General features: G+C 48.4%; 1 protein-coding gene across 4 annotated transcripts in view; it reads right to left on the bottom strand.

Moving 5' to 3' along the window:
• The window catches only part of CELSR2 (cadherin EGF LAG seven-pass G-type receptor 2), a 109,753-nt gene that overhangs the window by 5,448 nt on the left and 82,811 nt on the right, over positions 1-21,494 (bottom strand). For all 4 annotated transcript variants that reach the window (XM_083445604.1, XM_083445606.1, XM_083445605.1 and 1 more), the window contains exons 11-34: positions 21,036-21,149; positions 19,585-19,759; positions 18,283-18,424; positions 16,950-17,070; positions 15,376-15,559; positions 14,548-14,649; positions 14,088-14,182; positions 13,284-13,493; positions 11,920-12,103; positions 10,781-10,924; positions 10,336-10,513; positions 9,438-9,605; positions 9,194-9,320; positions 8,821-9,021; positions 8,448-8,622; positions 8,002-8,114; positions 6,916-6,995; positions 6,248-6,374; positions 5,512-5,634; positions 4,211-4,341; positions 3,527-3,615; positions 1,843-2,016; positions 1,356-1,580; positions 321-564 (exon numbers count right to left, since the gene is read on the bottom strand). In XM_083445604.1, the coding sequence (XP_083301730.1) occupies positions 321-564; positions 1,356-1,580; positions 1,843-2,016; positions 3,527-3,615; positions 4,211-4,341; positions 5,512-5,634; positions 6,248-6,374; positions 6,916-6,995; positions 8,002-8,114; positions 8,448-8,622; positions 8,821-9,021; positions 9,194-9,320; positions 9,438-9,605; positions 10,336-10,513; positions 10,781-10,924; positions 11,920-12,103; positions 13,284-13,493; positions 14,088-14,182; positions 14,548-14,649; positions 15,376-15,559; positions 16,950-17,070; positions 18,283-18,424; positions 19,585-19,759; positions 21,036-21,149 (3,626 nt within the window). The remainder of the gene's footprint in view (positions 1-320; positions 565-1,355; positions 1,581-1,842; positions 2,017-3,526; positions 3,616-4,210; positions 4,342-5,511; positions 5,635-6,247; positions 6,375-6,915; positions 6,996-8,001; positions 8,115-8,447; positions 8,623-8,820; positions 9,022-9,193; positions 9,321-9,437; positions 9,606-10,335; positions 10,514-10,780; positions 10,925-11,919; positions 12,104-13,283; positions 13,494-14,087; positions 14,183-14,547; positions 14,650-15,375; positions 15,560-16,949; positions 17,071-18,282; positions 18,425-19,584; positions 19,760-21,035; positions 21,150-21,494) is intronic.

Raw genomic sequence — 21,494 nt, 5'->3', positions numbered from 1 at the left:
GGATCTAGCCCGTGAGTGGAAAAGGCAAAGGAAATAGAAGTAGAGATTCTTAGCAAGCCCATGTGAAAATAAGGTCCAGTGAAACGGCAAGAACATTTAGCGAAAGCTACGAAGGATCTAAGGAGCTACAAGGCAGCAGACAGGGAGACGTTTTGAGAGAGGCACAGCCTGGGGACAGGTGAGACACAGCGGAGTCGCAGCCCGGAGGATCCGATGCACCAGGCATGGTGTGGGCGAGGGGGCTCCACAGAGGCGGCGGGCTCAGGCGAGTGGGCTGTGGAGGGCATCGCCCCCCAGGGAGAAGGCTCAGCCATACTCACTCGGAGCCCGAAGAGTCCTCATCCACTGTGCCAGTCTTTATGCTCATGGTGATGGGCGTAAGGCCATTGAGCTGCTCCTGTAGCGTCTGGCGGGGGCGCGGGGGCCCTCCCCCACGGCTGCCGTCGCTCCCCGAAGAGCCGTGCGATGACACCATCCCTGAGCGGCAGCTGGAGAGCTTGTTGTGGATCCGCTGGATGCTGTTCTTCTCACTGATGGGCGGCAAGCACTTCTTCTTGAGGATGCCTGAGGAGGGCACAAGGTTCTGGGGTCAAGGGAAATGTCCTCACCAGGTAGCAAGGTTGCCAATATGGAACGGGGAATTGGCCAATCCTGGCTTTCTGGGATATGGGCAATGGAGGGGCGGGGAATCGATGTTGCGGGAGAACATTCCCCATCATTCCTGACCATTGGCCACATCAACGGGGGCTGGTGGAAGTTGGAGTTGTAGAATCACAGAATTGAAGGGATCCCAAGGGGCATCTAGTCCAACCCCCTGCAATGCAGGAATCTCAGCACGTGGTCCCCCATCCAATTTGAAACCAGACCAGACGCTGCTTAGCTTTGCAAATGTGCTAGCAGTTTTATTGCTGCACCATTAGCTGTCAAGCAATATCTGGAGGGCCACAGGTTCCACAGTCCTGGCATGAGGGTTCAGTATGCTCAGCACTCCAGACACAGGATCCCTATTCTGCACCACATTAAAAAGTGCTTCTGCCACCCACATTTATGATGTCAATCAGGAAAAAGTGTGTGAGCAGCTTCCAGTCACGCCAAGGGGCAAGGAGCTATGCAGTGTACTGACCACACCCTGAGCCCCACAAATCATATTCACCCCCATGAAATTTCACTAACTGCTTTGAATCCTGTTTCTGGGCTGAGGCTTTAGAATACTGAATTCTGAAACTGATATGATGAATAGGACTGGGATTCCAGGACGCAATTCTGCAAGGTACCTCAGATGGAGGGGGTCCCTTCTAAGATTTCATGGGTGAGCAGGTGAGTGGGCGTTGGGGTCTCCCACAGTCAAACCTTACCTTTCTGGGGCTGGGCTGTGGGGTGAGGCAGCGAGCCCAAGATGCCGTCCCTGGTCTGTGTCTCTCCATTCTCTCTGGGCATCTCCTCTGTGGGCCCCAGCCGGTCGTTCTTTCCCATGGGCTCCACGCGCAGCTTCTCTGAGCCAACATGCCCATCGCTCTCGCTAGCGGTAGTCACAAAGTCACCTGGCCAGTAAGGTTTCCCAGGGCCAGTGAGGTTGTCCACTGGGGGAAAGAGAGAAAATAAACCTAGGTTTGAACACAAGGTCTGCAAATTCTGACCCCATCCCACCAGTCCACAGGTAGGAGGGCTCAGATATCCCTGGAGCTGCCAGAAGCTGTGTTTTAAATCTGCTTTCCCCTCCAATAGTTCCTATTGTTTTTATGTTGTAGAGAACCCAAAGAGCTTATGGTTGGCAGGTGGGTCAGGGTCTATATAAATGAATAAAATAAATAAATAATGATAATAAGCCTTCCCCAGCATTACCCTTTGGAGTGCTGTGTGCTGGCAGCTTCTCATTGTTGGGGCACAGCAAGTTTTCCCAGCAGGGCTCCCTAGGAAATTCTTCATCCTCCTCACTGTCAGAGGAATGGGTGGAAGCGTACGAGCCACTCTGGTCATCCTCCAGGGAGAGGTCGCTGTCTGAGTCAGTGTCACGCTCTGTGTCCAAAGGAGGAGGGTGGTTAGAGAGAGTGTGTTCATCACTGTACCTAGGTGGAGGGGGCTTTCAGTCTAAGAATCATCCCTGTTGCATCCAGTCTTCTCCCAACTGGTGCCACACACAAACGCCTGGTATCCCTAACTCAAGTTGGTTTTAATCTCAAATTTGCAAGGGTCCTGATGGTGAATTGGAGCAGTCCTTACGAACCAAATCAGCTGATTTTCGACATGTGTGGAAGCAATTCTTTTGTGCATTCACTTCCCTGAAGGCTCAGTTCACAGTGACCTACATTTATTACGCTTCCATCGAAGCGACATTCTGGTGACAGCATAAACGAGGAGTTTCGAGCTGTGCATGTATGTGGCATTCCTCTTGGCAATCACACAACTGCTTCAGCAAGTGCCCGTCTTAGCTCAGAATCTATTCCTCTCTCACAGTCTCTGTCAGTTTGATTGTGTGAAATACCTCTGATAAATATTTGGATAATTTTATAGGAACAAAAACAAATTCTAGTGGTGTCTGTGTTTTGGGGGTCCAAACTACATGCAATGCAGGAGATCTGTAAATGGATCACATGGCTTTTTAATAAACCATCAAACAGGCACAAAATTTGATATCAGCAGAACTAGGAGAGGTGGTTTTAACCTCTCCCTCCTATGCCACGCCTCCCCCAAGTTCTCATCAGCATCCAGGAGAAAGTGTGGGGGGGGGGGAGAGATCAGGGAAACAGTGTGAGCAGAAAGGGTTAAGCACCCCCTTCCACAACACTGCTATCATCATCAAAGCATGAGCTTCTTGTGCCAGTTTTAAAAGTAAAAACAGCCCCCACATTACTTCTACAGAAACTAAACAATATTGGACATCCAAGTTATGTGTGACTTGATGTAAAGGGTCTAAACACATGCATCTTGGATTGTCCAATGTTGTTTAGTCCAGGGACCACCAAGCACGAGAAATGAAGCTCACTGTTTTGTACCTGTTTGTCTTTGATCATGTTATCATTGCTCAAATTCTGTCCATCACAATTTGCCTTTCATTAAATTTGTTTTATCTCAGCCCAGTATGGTGATTTATGGAAACAACACTATTGTGTTCAGTCCTCCTGAAAATGGCATGATCACCTCTTACATAACAGATATAATTATATTCCTACATTTTTCACTATTTACAGAGTACTGTGACTATTACCAATTGCCCATTATTAAGTAGCCAACTTCCCCAGTCAGTTTTAGTTTAAAAGCCTTATTGGAAACAAGACATTTAAAATCTTTGTCTATCCGTGAATGACACAGATCCTCAGCAAGATATCCACACTGTGAAAAAAGCACTGAGACACAACAGCAATTCCAGTCATCTCCCTCACCCTCCCTTCCCCTTCATCTTGAAAATCTCCTGTGACATTAAGAACTGTATCACAGCACATGCCATAGTTTTAAAGGCTATTTTTGAATACAGATTCATACAGTTCTGAAGTTTTGCTTAGAGGTTGCCCAGTTCTCATCTCCTTACCGTTGCTCGGATCCTTAGCTTCCAGGAAAAGTGAACTGGGATCTGGAGGCCCAATGTGCACCTGGCTGTTGTTCAAGCCAGATTCCTCCCTGTAAGGATAATGCAGGAGAGATTATAGCTGCTCGGAGCTCCTAGAGTGCAGAGGGGCAAGCCTTATGCCAGGCAGGAAAGTTGTTATAAATTCTCTGTACACCATGTTCCTGTGAGTGTTGAGCATATTCACCTTGAGGGCAAGAAAGACTTGCATCATCAACATTATAAAAAAGCCAAAGACCCTCGAGGCATGCCTTTGCTCATGTCAGTGACAAGTAGTTCAGAAAAGGAGTTCTCAGGTGGCTGTCCCTTATTCTGACTTCAGCAATCCAGAAGGAACACTATTTGTTCTGTTCTCCCCTGAGTGATCAATATCAAGAAACAGCCTCAAACTAAAATCCTTAGTACAGCAAAAAGAGAGACAGAGAGGCAAGCCTCAAAAGACCAAAGAAGAGGCAAGCCTCAGCGGAAACTCTCCTTGAGGTCATAAGAATTCAGTTTAGTGAGTAGTTCTAAGAAGGTAAGATCTCACAAACTGTTGCTCTGAAATGGCAACAGGCATACTACCTACTGCCTCTGCCCAATATTAATTCTTCCCACCCTATTTTCACATGTCTATTGTGCAATGGAGGGCCCTGGAACTGGAATTACCTGAGCACAAAAGGGATGTAGCTGTGCTGACTCTTGCCGGAACGGACAGTGCTGTGCAAGGAACCAGTGGAGTCTCCAAAGGGCGTGTGGTACAGCTGCCCATCAACATAGGTGTTGTTGCAGTTATAAGCCTGGTGAGAGAACACTGTGATCAGAGGAGAGGAAACCCTAAGAGCAGCAGAGAGGCAGGAGCTGCCTCCCCTTGTATATATCTCCTTTCTTCTCAGCAAATGAATTCCAGAGCTGGGAGTCTATTCCCCCAACTGTGCCGCCCCTATCTTTAGGCAGAGTGAGGTGGCCACCGCAGGCAGCTGAAAGGCCAGCACATTGTTGCTTTTGAATAGCATGCTTGCTGCTAGGGAAGGGAAGAGGCCCATGTGAGGATTTCTGCTTAAGGTGTCAGCTCTTAAAAGGGCCAACCCTTAAAACTGTGAAGACAGGGATGAAAGGGTATAGGTAACGCCTGCTGAAAACCTCAGAAGTCTGTGGACTGGAGGTTGCGTACAATTTCCAGTGGCAGTGCCGTATATCACTCGTGCTCATAGCTGTCAATGTTTCCCTTTTTAAAAGGGAAACTCCCTTATTCCAAATAGGATTCCTTGCAAGAAAAGGGAAAAGTTGACAGCTATGCTCATGCTCCTTCTACACGGTTAGGAACAGCAGAATAAATCTGGCAAAGCAAGCAAATACCTTCACATTTGCTTAATTGCATTGATTCATGCAGGTTGCCAAATCCAGCTTCTTTTCTTGGCATAGAATTGGAATCTGATTCACTTTGACTTTTAATAACAGAACACACAACTAGCATGGCTGCATTTGGCTGGTATGATAAACCGTGGTTTGATCATGGTAGGAATAATAAGCCTAGTGCCTAGTGCCCTCCCACCATCCCACCCCGGGCCTATGCATTCTGCTCTCTCCTTCTTCAGTACAGCCACAATGAGGAATGCCAAAGTATTTACTTCTGATTGTGGCTTCTTCCAAACCCAACAAACTGGCTATCTTAACTTTGGTTTGTTTAAAACAAATCAGCCACAAACCACGAACTAAGATTAGTCAAAATTTAGGGTTAGACAATGATTAATTAAAACTGTACATGAAAGCTTCAAATCTGCTCCTAGAGGAGAAGAGGGGATAAGTGTGTAAGCCTGAGGTTTGCCTAGGATTCCTCCCATCAAGCTAAACCACAGTTTATTATGATGTCCAAATGCATGCTATAGAACACTGCCTGGTCATGCATACTGATTTTCACTCTTCCTTGCTTAAACGGCTACTGGGTTGCCACTTTCTCAAACACTCACCGCTGTCAAGGTAGATTTGGTGGTGAATGTGGGGTCTGTGCCATGCTTCTTGCCACAACTAGATTTGAGAGCCTTCCTCACTTCTTTGCACAAGAGGACACAAAGGATGAAGATTAAGGGCCCCTGTGGAAGAAACCAAACAGATCATAAGTCTTGACTGTCTTAACCTGGAATATCCCAGGCTACATTCAGCCAGACATCAACAGCATCAAGGGGAAGCCCGTCACTTATTCCCACCTTCCATCCCAAATGGCATCACTGTTCTCTTCCCACCTGTTTCTTCTGACTCACAAAGACAAAGAGTAGCACTTTCCTTCAAAAACATGCTCAAAAGCGCAATATCCAAGTTTGCACTGGACTCCACAAAATCCAGTCGGGGTTTCATTAGGTCAATATGGATGAATCAATACAGATGTAAACAATTTCTATACAGATAATTATTGCTTTTTTTCTTAAATAGCACCTAATTTATATAATTCATGTGTTAGCTTGGAGGGGGAAATGCGGAATATATATATTTTTTCTACTTTAAGCAAAGCTAGAGATCAATCCTTTGGGGGAAAGATCATATTCCAAACTAGCATCTTCCTCATGACTTAAGCACAACAGAAGTGATTTGCAAACTCAGTGTGTGCATGGAATCTAGTAACACCACTGGACCAACATGACTGATCTTGGGAGATTTCCCACCAGCTCCTCCCCACCCCCCTGAGCCTCTGCCTGGTGCCCACCATACCTGGAGGCAGTTGAAGCCAGCAAAGAGGTAGTGGAAAAGGATGGCATCGCTGTTGACAGACAGCAGGGCCAGCAGCCAGGTGATGCTGATCAGCAGCAGGGAGACAAAGCCTGAGCGCAGGCCAGAGCTGCAATGAAGAAGGAGCACAGTCAGTGGGGTCTCTCCCACACAGCCCCCATGGGACTATGTCCATGGGCACATGCCACCCCTGGTCCCCAGCAAAATGCTCTTCACATGGATCCCATGTGCCAAAAGCTGTGGGGCACTCTTGGCTTTGCCATATCAGTTCTAGGCTTTATGGGGAGGGATTATGTAGTGCTCTCAAGAATGCTGGAAGTATCAAGGCTGGGTTGGGTGTGACAGTGGGTGGCCATCAACAAGGGGGGAAATGACTTGGCTAGAGTTCTGTAGGAAGTGAAAGGGCAGCACAAAGTGCTGTACGCAGAAAAGAGCAGAGGATGAGGAAGGGGGAACGGGATTTTGCAGCTGGGAGAAAGCAGTGTGGTAAAGGCAGCAGCGGACATGGCACAGCAGTGGGGGAAAAGCACATGGCAGCAGAAGCAGCAGAAGTGACCAAGCAATGGAAGTGGCAAGACAGTGCAGGAGACACACAGGAAGATGGTGGTGTGCCTTTATTGTGGTGGAGCAAGAGCAATGCTAAGACTCACACTGTCCCCTTCTTCTCAAAACCCTGTTGCTGAGCAGCACAAGTGGCCTTGGTGGCCAGGATATAGAGGAAGACACTCATCTGTGAGGAGAGAGAGGGGAAAGGTTAGGACCAGCTCTCTTTCCAGCCAATCCAAGGTCCTCCCTCAAACCCGGACTATTCCCATGCCACTGGAGTCAGGATCAGCCCCATTTCTTTAGAATGCTCTGGGCTTCCCCGTTTTGCAAAGATTAGCTCTCTCCCTATATGATGGTGCTGGGGGTGGGGTGGGGGGAACCTGGAGGCCCCTGCCACAAGGGGGAGGGGGGAGCTGTGATTGAGGAAGGTGCTTCTTTCCAGTTCCACTGCTGCAGGTGGTGCAACGGGGTGCTTTTCTTTCCCAAGCATCTCCCAGACATCTCCAAAGGCGAATTATAGAACTAGACAGCCTCTCTGCCCATGGCTGGGGCAAAACTAAGCACAGAATGGAGGATCTGGGTTCCACCTCCTCCAGCTCCTCTTTTTCTCTATTTACAGGAGGGGTGGGGAACGGTATGTGGCTGGCAAGCCAGACACTGACAGCTGAGCATCGTCCACTTGTCAGTCACCTGCTGTTACGAAGCTAGACAGCAAAGGAAGTGCCCTTCCCAAACAGAGTTTGAAGCAGGTACTGCTGGTCAGCTGATTGGAGGTGCCTGCAAAACTTCGCTTTGGGCAGGGATCAGCTCCATTGTGGAACTCCAGCTGGGAGCCCCCGAGTGGAACCAATCCCAGTGGGGGCTTGCATTCAATCCCACATTTACAAGGCACCAAATGCAAGCTGGTCAAGGAGCAACCAGGAACACACCCAAAACCATTCCTGTGCAGCCAGGTCTATAACTGCCCCCATCTGACATCAGGTGTGGGAGAGGCTTGGGAAAAGTGGGTCAATTTACAACCCTCCCTAATTAGCCTAGTTAGGGTCCACAGGTTCTGCAACGGTGATTTAGTGCTTTCCCCAGAGCATCAAAATGGTCTTATACTTGCCTCCATAAGGTTAGGCAACTTCTCTTTGATTGTATATTTACATTTGCTTTCCCCTCCATCAGCCCCTTGTATCTCTACTCACCGCAACAGCAAAAACAATGGGTCCAGCGAAGCTCCAAATCAGTGTATCATAGATGGAGAGCCAGCAGAAGTCTGGGTTCCCATAGCCTTCAGGGTCCAGGCCCACAGCAAGTCCTAAGCAAGGATGCCATGCAGAACCATCAGAAGAGTAAGAGGAAGCATTTAATCACAGTCAGATAAGTAGCTCACGGCCAAAATAGCAGGAACTAGAACCAATGCACCAATACAGCTAGGCATGCAGCTAGTCCATCTCAGCCCTAACCCTGTTTTAGGCCAGGCTTCTCTGGCTATGGTCTGGCCTCAGGTGCTCACCGCAGAGCGGGCAGGGCAGAGCCCCTTGCCCCCACCTCCTGCTTTCCAAACTAAGGCTTCACTAAGGGATGCTGAGGCCTCGGAGTGGCCAGGATGGCCCTGAGCTAGGAGATGTTGTGTCTGGTTTGGACCCACCTGTGATGAATGCTGGCACGCCCCATCCGACCATGTAGTAGAAGCGCATGGGGCCATAGTTGATATCGCGCACCTCGCTCAGCATGCGGTAGATGTGCAGCGCTTCCAGCAGCGCCCAGGCAAAGGTGCACATGTACAAGAAGTGCAAAAGGATGGCAATGACTGTGCAGGCAAACTGGCAAGGAAAGAGAGAAGGGGAAGCGGTTAGGAGACACCAGATTGGCACCAGCAGCCATTAGCAATGGTCTCCCCACCCACGATGGAGATCATGTTGGTGCCTCCACCTATGGCAGTGACCGGAATCATGGCTCTGGCCTATTGAGCTGAGCTTCCTCTTGCCCCCACAGCTTCCCACCCCACCCCAGAAGCTCACTGGCAGGTCAGCCTGATTGATGCCCAGCAGGAAGATGAGCTCAGAGAGGAACAGGGCCACCACAAGGTTCTTGCGAATGCTTTGCTGGTTGGATCGCAGGGACCGCAGGCCAGCCAGGAAGAGGAACGTGAGCAAGAGGCTGCCCAACGTCACAGCAATGGAGGCGTAGGTTATGGTCTTCAGGGGCAGGATCTCACCATTCTGGGGGGAAGAGAGAGAGGGAGTGGGTAGCAATGGACACATAAGAAAGATGATTTAGCAATGAGATGATGTTCTACCACCCTTGTGAGGCAGGAGCCTTATCCCCGCCACAATCCCACCCCTCTCCCTTCAGGTCATCTCCTGGAGATGAGCCCATGATTGTCTCTCTCACCTCTCTGCGAGAAATGTCCATCAGCACAGCAAAGCTGGTCATGTGGTTACACTGGCAGCTGACATGGGTCTCGTTCCTGAAGACAACCTCACAGCCTTTGGCTGACCAGCCACCAGTCCCACTGACCCTGGGAAAACAGCAAAGTCAAGGTCAAGCTGCCAGCCTTAGGGTGTCACTGAGTGCCTCTCCCTCCGCCCAACATCCTTCAGCACCCAGGCCTTGTTGTCTGGGCAGTGGGACTCACAGAATGGAGTGGTTCCAGAAGACACAGATAGGTTTGGTCCGCTCCTCAGTTTCCAGCAGCCGGAACTGCACCGTGATGGGCTTCTCAAGCGCCCGCTGCATCAGGGCATCATTGTCATGGATGCTGATGCTCACCACTGGAGTGTTGATGATGGGCCGCTTGGGGACTCTGTGAGGACACATGGCACACATTGAACCACATCCCCATTTCCTACATGGGCCTGTGAAGTGGCCCATCCCACTGCTTCCTGACTGCTAGCACCACAAAATAACAACAAAAACAGTGTGAGAGCCCTGCTCCCTATTTAAACCATGGGGCACTGGAAATCATCTGCTTGGTCAGAGGTGGGAGACCTTTGTCAGACTGAGGGTTGCATTCTCATCCAGACAACCTTCTGGGGGCCGGAGAAAGAGAAAAATCACAGAAATCCATCTACCCTCCATCCATGCAAGTAAGAGGCATTATCAGAGTTCAGTGACACATTCCAGTCAGGCAAAAACACTCAAAGAGAGTGTGATGCAGGGCCAGTGAGGGCGTTTGGCCTAGCAAGAGTGGGAATGGCTGAGGAGAAGGTGTCTCAAGGGCCCAAGAGAGAGGCCTGGAGGGCCACATTTGACCCCTGGGACTGAGGTTTCCCACCTTCGTGCTTAGTTGGCAGGGGGCCAGGAAGCCATATAGAAGTTGATGATGCTTTAACAACAGAGAATGGAGCCCAAATCCTCCAGCATATGGGAGGGTGGGGTGAGAATGACATGAACGGACCCCTTTGCAATGGATTTTTGAGGTCTCTGAACTGGCCTCCCCTAAGTATGGGCATTGTGTATAATCTCCGGTATCTGAGATACCCTCTGCTTCTGCGTATGTGTGTATATTTGGGGTGGGGGCAGGTATATGTTACCTCAGGCTCCGTTTATCTGTGTCATACTGCTCTGGAAGCAGACCAGCCAGTGTGCGATAGATGATCACACTGGCAATGGCCTGTCCCTCGTTCAGATCCGGGTGCCTTTTCTGTCTTGTCATCAGGGCAGGTTCTTCTTCCTCACCGGGGAGATGCTTGGCATTGGCCATAGAAGGTTCTGGAAAGTGAGCATGAGACATTGAGTGAGATATTACTTTGCCTCAGAAGCAGGCCAAGTCAGGCTGGATCCTCTATATTTTATTTCCAGAATTTATAGACTGCTTTTCTGCACAAAATCACCCAAAGCAGAGCTCTAGTTATCTTGAGGGGAATCTTCCATGGACTTACAGGACTCACCACCGCCTGTCGAAAAGGGATGTCCTGTTAAAGAAAGCCCTACAAATGGCCCACTGTCCCCAACCCTTTCTAGAAAGCCAAGACTTACGTTTGCTCTCTGGAGCTTTGAAGACACTTTCAGGCAGGATGACAGTAGTCTCTAGGTCTGCAGGCTTCTCACCTCGGAGTGCCTCATAGTGAGGCAGCTTGGCGCCAGCAAAGTTCATTTTCTCCAACCTCACCACAGAAATAACTAGCCAAAAAAATAAAATTGCAAAAGCTTCTTATCATTAGGCAAGCCAGCCGAATGTCAATTTGCAGCTTGGGCTGGAGGTGCAACCCTAAATTGATGACTACTGACCTATTACTCCCAACATTTCCCATGAGCCCCAACAAATTTTCCCATGAGTACCGACTCTAGACTTTGGGCCCAAAAAAATCATAAGATTTCAAACCATAAGACAAGAAGTAAAGCACATAATCAGAGTGTCTGTTCATAGTAACAGTGGTTAACAACAGGGCTCTCTCTGAAACCACCTCACATGTTAAATGAATGTATAAGGGAGCTAGGAGGCCAAGCTGTGTAGCTGGCAGCTGGAACAGGTGGAGATTAGAGCTGTTATAGTTACGTTGTTTTACTTACTGTGACCTCATTTTGAATTAATGTTTACAAAAACCTGTTTGGCTCAAAGTCTGTTGCATATTTGCATTGTTGTTAGGGTCGCAATATTTAGTTGATTCACTGATTAGGTGAATTGATTAAAAAAACAAAAAAGGTATCCTTGATTCACCAGGAAACATTTTAAAAATAATAATAATGATCGGCTTTTTCAATAGAAGAATGTACAGAAATGGTGACAAGCAAGCATCTTCTTACAAGAGAGATGGGGAGCTTGTGGCCTTTCTGCTGGTGATGGACAGCAACAACCCATCCACCCCAAACAGCATTCCCAATGGTTAGGGATGGTGGGAGTTGTTGGTCGATGGCACAGGTGCCACATCTCTGTCTTAAAGTAAGCATTCCCTCTCTCACACAGAGGGAAATGCCTCTTCTAAAAGTCTGCCTGCCACATGCAAACATCATCACAAGTACTGTACAATTATTTCTCCTTCAGTAGCACTTCCTTATTCACCTGCAAATGTATGCATACTTAACTGATGACCTCATCAACTGAAATGCATACAATTAGTCGATTCGCAAAGATTCCTTTCATTGGGAAACAGCCCTAATGGCTATTATGCTCTCACCGATGTTGGGTGTGATTATGGTGAAGGGGTTCAGGTACGTCTTGCGCATGTTCTGGGCCAGAGTGCTGGCGTAATCTTCAAAATTCTTGAGCAGCTGTGCCGTGCCACCCTCTGACTGCTGGATCAGCTCCCAGTGGCGCTTGTTGCCATTGTCCAGCAGGGTGCTGCCCACCTTGAGCAGGTTCTGCAGGGCCAAAGGAAAGCACAATGAGAGCTGCAAAAGTGGCGTGTAGTTCCTTCCGTGGGCAGAACGGAGGACTGGCTGCGGTCAAGCACTTGCAAGAGCACCATCACAGGACAGCTTGCCCGTTCCTGGGATTCTCATGCCAAGGGACAAGCAGCTGTCTTGGTGCTCACAATGTCTGTGGCCTTTGAGAGCCCAGTGGAACCAAGAAAGTGATCTTCACCTGCAGTGGCGGCTGATGCCCACTGGGACTGGTAGGGCATAAAACAGGGAAGTCAACACTCAGTGAAGCCAAAAGCTAATGACAGACAGAGCCAATGGCAAGCAGAGTCAAATGATTCCAGCTTTGTCCTCATCCTTTGCCCTGCTGAGTTCTACAAAGGCAACACAAAGACCGAGGAGGACAGCCAGTGTCATCCCATGGACTGGTAAAAAAATAAGAAGGCAGGTAGGTAGGTGGGTGCTAGCGAGGGCAAATTGAGTTTGGTGGAACGGTACCTCAATTGCCCTAAAGCATCAGCCTCCCCTGCTCACCTGGCTTTGCAACTGCTTGGGATTGCCCCATATTGTACCCCTTGCCAGCTGAGATCCAGGCCAGTGTAATTCTCGGTCTTGATTATGACATATGAAAGCCCTGGGGCCCTGGGTAAGAGCAGGTTGCTCTAAACTCAAATGATGCAAAGAGTCACATTCCATCCAAGCTGAACTGACCTTCTCCAGTATTTTCCAAGTGCAACACTGAGCAACTTGGTTCTCCCAAAGGTGCAGCAGGATGCTCGTTATCTGCTGACCCAGTTGCTCTGGAAGCCCCTTCTCAAGAAGAGCTTGCTGGATCAGGCCCATCTAGTCCAGCACCCTATTCACTCACAGTGGCTACCCAGAGGCCTGTGGGAAGCCTGTGAGCAGGACATGAGCACAAAAGCACTTTCCCTCCTGCTGATTGTGAAACTGGTACTTAGAAGCATCACTGACTCCAGCCATGAAGGCAGAGCACAGCCATCCTGCCTAGATGCCCTTGATAGACCAGGCAGGCACCATCACAGCAGCTTTCTGGCACTGCAGCAACTACAACAAAAAACTATTCTGTGTTTTGCCTGTCCTTTCTGATCTTGTGTTGTGTGTCACTTTGCCGTGACTTTTACAGTTATAGCCTTGTGGGAACTTGAGCCTTTGGGCTTACCTCTGTGAAGTGCACGTCCTGTGTTGCAGCCAAGCCAAAGCCTTCTTGGGTGCTTTCATGCTTCAGGAGCTGAGCTGAGAGCTGATAGGCCACCTTGATGTCACTGCCAAAGAAGCTGGCCGTGTTCTGCGTGGCGTTGCGAAGTTGGAGAGCCACCCGCTGAGACTGCTCTGTGTCCAAGATAGACTCGTTCCGCCACAACCTCTCGGCCTACTCAGCAAGGAAGAGAAAGGCACTCAGAAACCGGATCACAGACCAAATGCAGTCCCCAGGCAACTTCAATCTCAGCTCCTAACTGCAAGAGATAGTGAGAACCATAACCCTGCAGGGTGGGTTGGGCTGGGCTGACACTGTATCACTCCAAGCACTGAATGAAGTGCTTGTCACACCATTCATTATCCCAAAAACCTGTGCTTTCAAGATTTTAGCTCTTTTGGCTGTAAGATAAGCATGGAAATTAGAGGGTGATGCAGGGTTAAACCTCCAAAGCTAGAAGGGGCTTGCTGTGGTCAGGAGGTGGAGCATCAATGCTCTACATAGGTCCTAATCCTTTGCAAAATCGAAGAGAATTACAATCAGTTATGCCAAAGATGTAAGCATATACCCATTGTAAATTTTGCTATAGCTTTTCGCAATGTGGAAAAACATGTTACAGTGGGTTACCTTGCTTAATTTGCTCAGGCCTCAGATATGGGTTAGCTTGGTACAGGTTAGAGAGTGGGTGGGTGCATTTGCCTGCAGAGCATATGCAATTCTGGTGGTTGCGAGAGCAAAGAAAATGTAGAGTGAGAAAAGAGCACTTACAAAACCCTTGAGAGCTGCAAAAGTCAGCGAGGTGCAGTTGAAGAGGTTGGGTGCTAGCCAGCCCTTGTGTTCATCGCAGTGGCGCACAGCAGTGCCTATGGGGCAGCAGGAGGGAAGGGTGAGTTGTGCGCATCAGACACAGAGGACTCTGGCCCACATGTCACAATACATTTGTTTGCATCTAAGGGGCCATCGGACTCTTTGTTGTTGCTTTGTTACTATAGACGAACGCAGCTACACCTCTGAAATTTGCAAACACTCCTTTGTATCTAAGCAGACAGGCTGGTTCATTCTTTCTTTCTTTTTTTAAGCTAAGCATGTGGCACACAGGGAACCCTTGACCAGAAGCAACACAGACATCCTTGGTGCCGAAGGGTGCTTGGTTCATGCAAGGCTTATGCGGAAATCAAACTGCCCACCCCACATCCACACAATATACGTATCAAAGGTGCTTCATTACCGACAGATCCTCTGGGGCAAGGTGCAGCTGCAGGCAAGCCAAAGCGGGTGCGTGGCCACCAAATGTTTGCTTCGATGGCACGTGGGCAGCTATCATAATTCACTGCAAAGGGGGAAAGCGATAATTTGTGAGCAGGGATTTCCTTTCCATGCAAACTCTTCAATGAAGCATGTAGGAGATAGTCTGGACGTCATACTCCTGCAAATGTTTGGTGCGCTCATATGTTTGGGGCAGAGAAGCATGAGCAACGAGGAATCCTGGGTCATCAAGGAAATAACAACCCGCTTCTGAGATAATTGATTGTGCTGCGATTCCTTACTGTATTAATGAATTGTCATGTTTAGAGCTAATTGTTTGTTTGTATTAAACCTGAGTGCATCAAGAGAAGATTAGGGCAGAATGTGATGATGATGATGAAAACTGGAGGCAATGAAAAAGGACAATGACCTTGTAGAACTAGAACTGAAACCATCTCCTCGCTTCATCCAGGCAACCCTTAGTCCAAGGGGTGGCTAACCTGCAGCCCTCCAGGTATTCTTGGATTGCAACTTCCACCATTGCTGACCACTGGCAGTGCTGCCTGGGGCTGATGGAAGCCGGAGTCCAACAACATTTAGGAGTGGATGATCACAGGTTTCCCCTCATTGCCCCAGTCACTCAATGAACACCAGCCAGGGAACACCTTCCATTGAAGGCAGACTGGTCAGTAACATCACTTATCCAGTCCCACAACATGGCCAGAGATTTGACTTAGCAACCTCTTCCCTGCTTCAGCTCAGCAATGGAATTCCGCTCTCCTCAGCCCGTGCCCAAGCAGTTACTGCTGACCTTCACAGCCATTGGTGGAGACTTCTGCAAAGGGGTTGTCGCAGCGGTCACATCGGCGCCCAATCACGCCCGGTTTGCAGGAGCACTGCCCAGTCTCAGCGTCACAAGTGCGAGAGAGAGAGCCTGTGGCGTAGCATTCACAGAGCAAGCACATGCCACTCTCCCCTGGTCGATAGTGGTTCTCCTACGGAACAACAGGAAGGCGTGTAAGTCCCAAGGAGCAGGCTGGAAGATTCTCTGTAGCTCAAGAGCAGTCTACAAATCTCCTGGCTAACCCAGCACCTAATCCCTCTCCCAAAACCTCTTTAGAGTCAACAGCAGTTTATTTTATTTTATTTAATAGATTTATAAACCACTGGATCAAAGCAGTGTACAAATAAAACTGCAGACAGAATACAGCTAAAATCTACAAACCAATTAAAAAGCAAATGAAGATAAACCCAATAAAACTTTAAAAACAGAGGTAACCACTTCTTCTTTTTTGAAAACATATAAGCTGAAGTTAATTATTCTCCAAGTACTTCCTGCAATAAATGTTGCTTCCCATTAAAACACAGTTCACTAACACAATTCACATACACTCACCAAGGAAGGAAATTCCCAAGGTACTGTTATGGTTACTACCAGTCAGCACTATTGGGGGGGGGGGTGCAGGGGGATGCATACCCCTAAACATTTTGTGAATCTTTGTACTTTTGTCCATTTACTGTATTTATTTCCCCCGATTTGAACTATAAAATGGTGATTTTCTTGAGTCAAAATGAGAGTACCCCTAAACATTTTTTTAAGGAAAAAAGCACTGCTACCAGTCATTTCTAATCTAACTCACCCTCCTAACAATTCTGTGAGCTATGTTAGGCTGACAGGGAGAGAGAGAAAAAAAAGGGGGGGTGATTTACTTAAGACCACAGAATGAGCTTCTTGAAGCAGGGACCAGCGCCTGTGCCCAGTCTCTTAATTTAGTGGTTTTCATACCACATTCAAGGGAACTCCAGAGTAGCTTGGAAGATTATCAGGATTTCTCAGTTAGAATTGCCAGTCGTGCTGGACAATGATCCATGCAAGACAACTGGGTCACCACAACTGCTCATCCCCTTCAGCAGAGATGGGGAACCTGTGGTCTCCATATGTTGCTGAAATCTAACTTCCATCAGCTCCAACCAGTATGGCCAATGGTGAAGGGAGTTGTAGTTCAACAACACCTGGAGAGCCACAGGTTCCTCATCCCCTCTGTCCTACAGTGTGCAATTGAAGGGGGAAGTTGGGTGTCTTCTAAGTCAAACTCTCTCAGTTCAGGAATGCTAATACCTGAGGCCCAATAAACATTGCCTGAAGCCCACATACTATGTGCCAGAATCTTGTGCAATATGCTGGAGTTCCTCAGCAGACAAGTTTATTTGGAAAGATTTCTGAAGGAAGAATATTGAAAAGCCACTCTCCTAAGTAAATAGTCATTATCTGCCCATGGATGGAACAACTGCCCTGCCAACAGCTAAGATCCCTCTTCAGTCCTTCTTAAACCCCTGCTTGCAGCTCTAACCCCAACCGGGACCATCAAATTAAGCAAGGCCCACCTTGCAGCGACACTCTCCGTTGGTTTTGTTGCAGTCAGGGTCAAATCCTTTGCCGACATCACAATTGCAGGGTCCGCATATAGGGTGCCCCCACCACCCCCGTGGGCAGGGCTGAGCAAGCCTGTCACAGAGAGAGCACAGGGCCTGTTACAATCACACAACAAAAATAAGAACAAGTCCAGGCAGCAGCACCATATATGTGGGGGAGAACAAACAAGAGAGCGAGAGAGCGAGAGCGCTGACAACAACAAAAAAGAATATGCATCCAATACTGAAAAGCCTACTTTGAGAAAAGTCTTGGAAACTAATTGTGCTTTGAGGGACAGACTTCAGGGGGTTACAATGTGTGGTGTTGCCTCTTTCAGGCACAGGTCTTTAAATCTTCTGCTCCCATGTGGATGACGACAGTTGTGCTTTTCAAGCCGTTGATGAAGAGTTTATGGCTCAACGTATGTAGGATTTCAACATATTTGCTTATATAGAGTCTTTTGTTGTTGCATCATACTATGCAAAGCAACCTCCCTGTCTTGCATAGATGCACAAATCACACTGTCAGCTATGTGTACCTTCTGCACTCACCACCTAAACACATGGCAAGACTGTCTCCTGCTTTCATACCCACAAAGCCCTTACTGCATCGACTAACTTCCAAGACTGAGAACATAGAAGCAAATATACACAATAACAGTGGGTGCACTCTCTACTGGTAGCAGCACCAATGGAAATAGCAAAATGTTGAAAATTAGATGTGGGGCTGACACTTGACTTCTGGTATATGTGTGTATGGGTTAGTGGAAAAAATTGACGTGTCAACTTCATGGTGCCAAAGGGAAACTGGACCCATTATCGTTCTTTGTAACCTGGCAACCTTTTATCTTTTACATACATAAGGACAACCAAACTCGAAGACCACTGCAATCACAATCTTTGGAGAGACTTAACGAGAGTGAAATCATTGATTTGTTATGCTTTATGACTTTTCCCTGTCAATGGAACAACCATCTAGTTGCATTTTGTTAAATGTGTTTGTTGATTTCTCAAAAATTCAACAAAAACAGTTCTTTTAAAAAGACTCCCCATTGGGTTGATCTTTCAGAGAAACCCGTTGGCACAGACTAATTTAGAAATATGCCCCCTCCCACTACAACTGCTTATTCACAGCACTTTCAGGTACAGAGACATATATCAATATCCTCCCTCACACACCTGCAGCTCTTCAAGGATCCATTTCTACATGCACACTGGGAGTAGTACACACCTATCAGAACAATCGCACACTCACCCACTCACACCCATCAGATGCCCTTTCACAGAGCAGCAGGAGGCAACTCACTTGTTCTCGCAGTATGGCCCAAAGTAGTTGTCCGGACACTCGCAGGTGTAGCCATGGGAGGAGCTGGGCTTGCGGGCGCACACGGCTTGATGCTCACAAGGGTTGAGTGAGCAGACATTGGCACAGCTGTCACCGTAGTAGCCTGAAGCAGCAAGGGGAAAACCTTGAGCCCTATGTCATCCTCACCAGTGTAACTCTGGCCAGAAACTGCAGCGTAAGGGTGAATGGAGGACACCCCAAAGAAGAGTTTCCGGCTGGGCACAGAAGGAAGGAAACCACCTGTCAGGGACTGGACTGAGGAGGGATGGTGGAAACCTCCTCCCCTCCTCCTGAACCTTCCAGAGAAGAGGAAGACAGTATAGATTTACAACAGTGGTTTGCAGAAGGTCACGGCTCAGAGGTAGATAAGGGACAAAGTTGGGAAATAATGGGAGAAGAAGAGGAGGGGGAAGCAGAGCTGGAGCAGCTGGCTGACCCATCATCACTAGAAATCATTCCAGAGCCCCCTTCTCCCATAACCCGACAAGCATTGAAAGTAGGAGAGCAAAGAGCTGGGAGGCAAATGGCCCTAAGCGGCCACCATAAGGTGGGTGGTGTGGTGATGATTGAGGAGAGAAAGGGGGTGGAGATTACTCAGAGGAATGCCATTACTCCAAGAGGCAACATTTCTAAGCCTCTCTCTGTGTGAATATTGAACAAAAGACAATGGTAAGAGCTTCCTTGTCTATCTGTTCCTGGCAGCCTGCCTTGGGGGGGATCGGATTCCCTGATGCCTGACACCACCCCTCAAGGTGCAGCAAAGAATAACAGCTGCAGATGAGAGGGATGGCTGGAAAGAGGGGAAGCAGGCTAGGATTCATCCCTAAGCCTGGATTGCACGGTCTCCGAGGTCATTAGAGGTGGGGAACATGTGGACCTCCAGATATGCCTGAAGTACAACTCCCATCAGCTCCAGCATGTAGAGCCAATGGCCAGAGTGTTGTTGTTCAGAAGTTCAGGTAGAATTACAACTAGCTCTGATACAATGAAAACAAAGGCTCCATCTCTGCAGTATCTGAAGAAGTGTGCATGCACACAAAAGCTCACTTAGTTGGTCTCTAAGGTGCTACTGGAAGGATTTATTTTGTTTTGTTTCGTACAGTCACCCTGTGTACCTAGTTAACCCTAATGGCTTAGCTCACCCTGTATCACACAGTGCTAAACTTTGGAGGGTGCCAGAGTGGAATCTCTCCAGTACTTCTTGGGGAAGAGCAGCAGCAACAGCTCTTCCGTCGCCCCTTCTCTGCCCACTCCCCAACTGACCTGGGTCACAGCTGCAGGAGTAGCTGTCCCAATCGTCATTGCAGTAACTGTTGACAGGGCAGGGGTTGGAGTCACAGGGATCCGGGATACTGCAGCCACGTTCCACGTTCACCTTCTCAGCCTGGTTCACATTCAGAGCCACGGCACTGGCTGACGTCTCACCCATCCTTACACCCTGGGAATAAAGAGAACACGGGGTTTGTGTGTTGGGCTGCAGCACCACAGAGATCCAGCTCTTAGAAGGGCAGACACCAGCACACTTGCATTTCCTGGTCAGAATTTGCTGGCTGTTGTGTGCGAACCAAGGGCACTATTTCTGAGTGGGATTCAATCGCATCCCAGCAAATTCAGGCTGTGCAATTAAAGCTGAGTTGGATAAGCTCCTGCAAAGCAAATCGACTTCTCCAAAAGGTCAGACTTTTTGCAAACAGGAAAGTAATGGATAACATTGGCTTGGTGCAACATTGTCTACAAATACTCATTAAATAGTTGGTGGCACCTAATCTCTCTGCAGACAAATCGGTCCAAATGCTCATTATAAACAGGTTGTCTGGAAGCAGCCTAAATGGCCCCCTTATTGGAAGCAAAAAAACACACACCAGAAATAAGTAAGTTAGGCATGAACCACTGGAGAACTGCAGCCCCTAGATGGCGCTGTGCTCCCTGCAATAAAGGTGCACAGAATGAGTAAGGTCAGAGTTTGCACTTGGGAGAGTTGCACAAATCTGATAGCGATTCGATTTGTTCCAACATGCATCTTATCTGAGGTACCACGCACTCGACCCGTATCCATCTGCATGGCAGGCAAAACCAAATGTGGGCGTCCGAAAAAGTGGGGAGCAATAAAAAATAGTGCTGCTCTGAGATTGCTGGTGATCTTATTTTAAAAGGGACCGTCAGTTACACCTTCCTTTCCTCCTGACAACAAAAAGAGAGTGACAAATGTATTATACAAATGCAATCTACAACCAATCAGCAGGACTGCTTCAGCCACACAGTTCCAACCACATAGGGTTGGAGGGTGAGAGCATATAATCAAATGATTATTGAATTGTACAGCTGGAAGATACCCAACAGGTCATCTATTCCAACCCCCTGCAATGGTGGTTGTCCTGACTGCAATTTTCCAGGTGGGGATATGTGGCAGCTTCAAACTTTGTGCACACACACACACACTCACACACACACAGAAAGAGAGAGAGAGAGAGAGAGAGAGAGAGAGAGAGAGAGAGATGCAGCCAGACAGACAGGCATGCACCACCAGACACACAGATACACAGAGAACACATGACACACAAAAATCTGCTTGGGCTAATTAGCCCTGAGAAATATGGCCCTGGGAGAAAAGTTAATGGGAGAAGAGGCAGTGCCTGCACCTCGCTCAGCGTGGGCCTGGGCATCACCTACAGCCCAGAATGGGGCCACTGATGCTGGCTCCTCGCCCTGCTTACCTGCATGCAGCCACGGAAGCCTTGCTGCACTTCACCCTGCTCCCCAGGAATGCCGCCAACGCTCAGGTTCCGCATTTTGAGTCCGTGCAGCTCGCTGCTGATGTTGATTGCCACCTGGAGGACAGGTAAGAGACAAAGCAGCCATCTGGCATTGCTTTCCCCTAATATTTTGAAGAGGCCACAACACACTTGAGGGGGGAAAGGGAATAGAGGCAGGGCTTTTTTTCAGCAGGAACTCAGGGGAATTCTGTTCCAGCACCTCTCAGGTGGGTTCAGGCACCTCTCAAGTGGGTGCCATTGCTATTCTAAAAGAACAAGGGAGTGGTGAGTGGCAGCACCTCTTTTTCTAGAAAAACAGCATTGGGTAGAGGTCAGGGGTGCAGGCCGTTGGAAGGTAGGAAGGGGCTGGAACTAAAACAACAGTGCATGCTGGTTGATTCGGAGCAGGGAGGGACATGA

The sequence above is a fragment of the Podarcis tiliguerta genome (assembly GCF_965153285.1).
Source record: "Podarcis tiliguerta genome assembly, chromosome: 6".
Taxonomy (NCBI): domain Eukaryota; kingdom Metazoa; phylum Chordata; class Lepidosauria; order Squamata; family Lacertidae; genus Podarcis; species Podarcis tiliguerta.
Note: the sequence above shows the minus strand (reverse complement) of the source record. Positions and strands in the feature narration are given on the sequence as shown.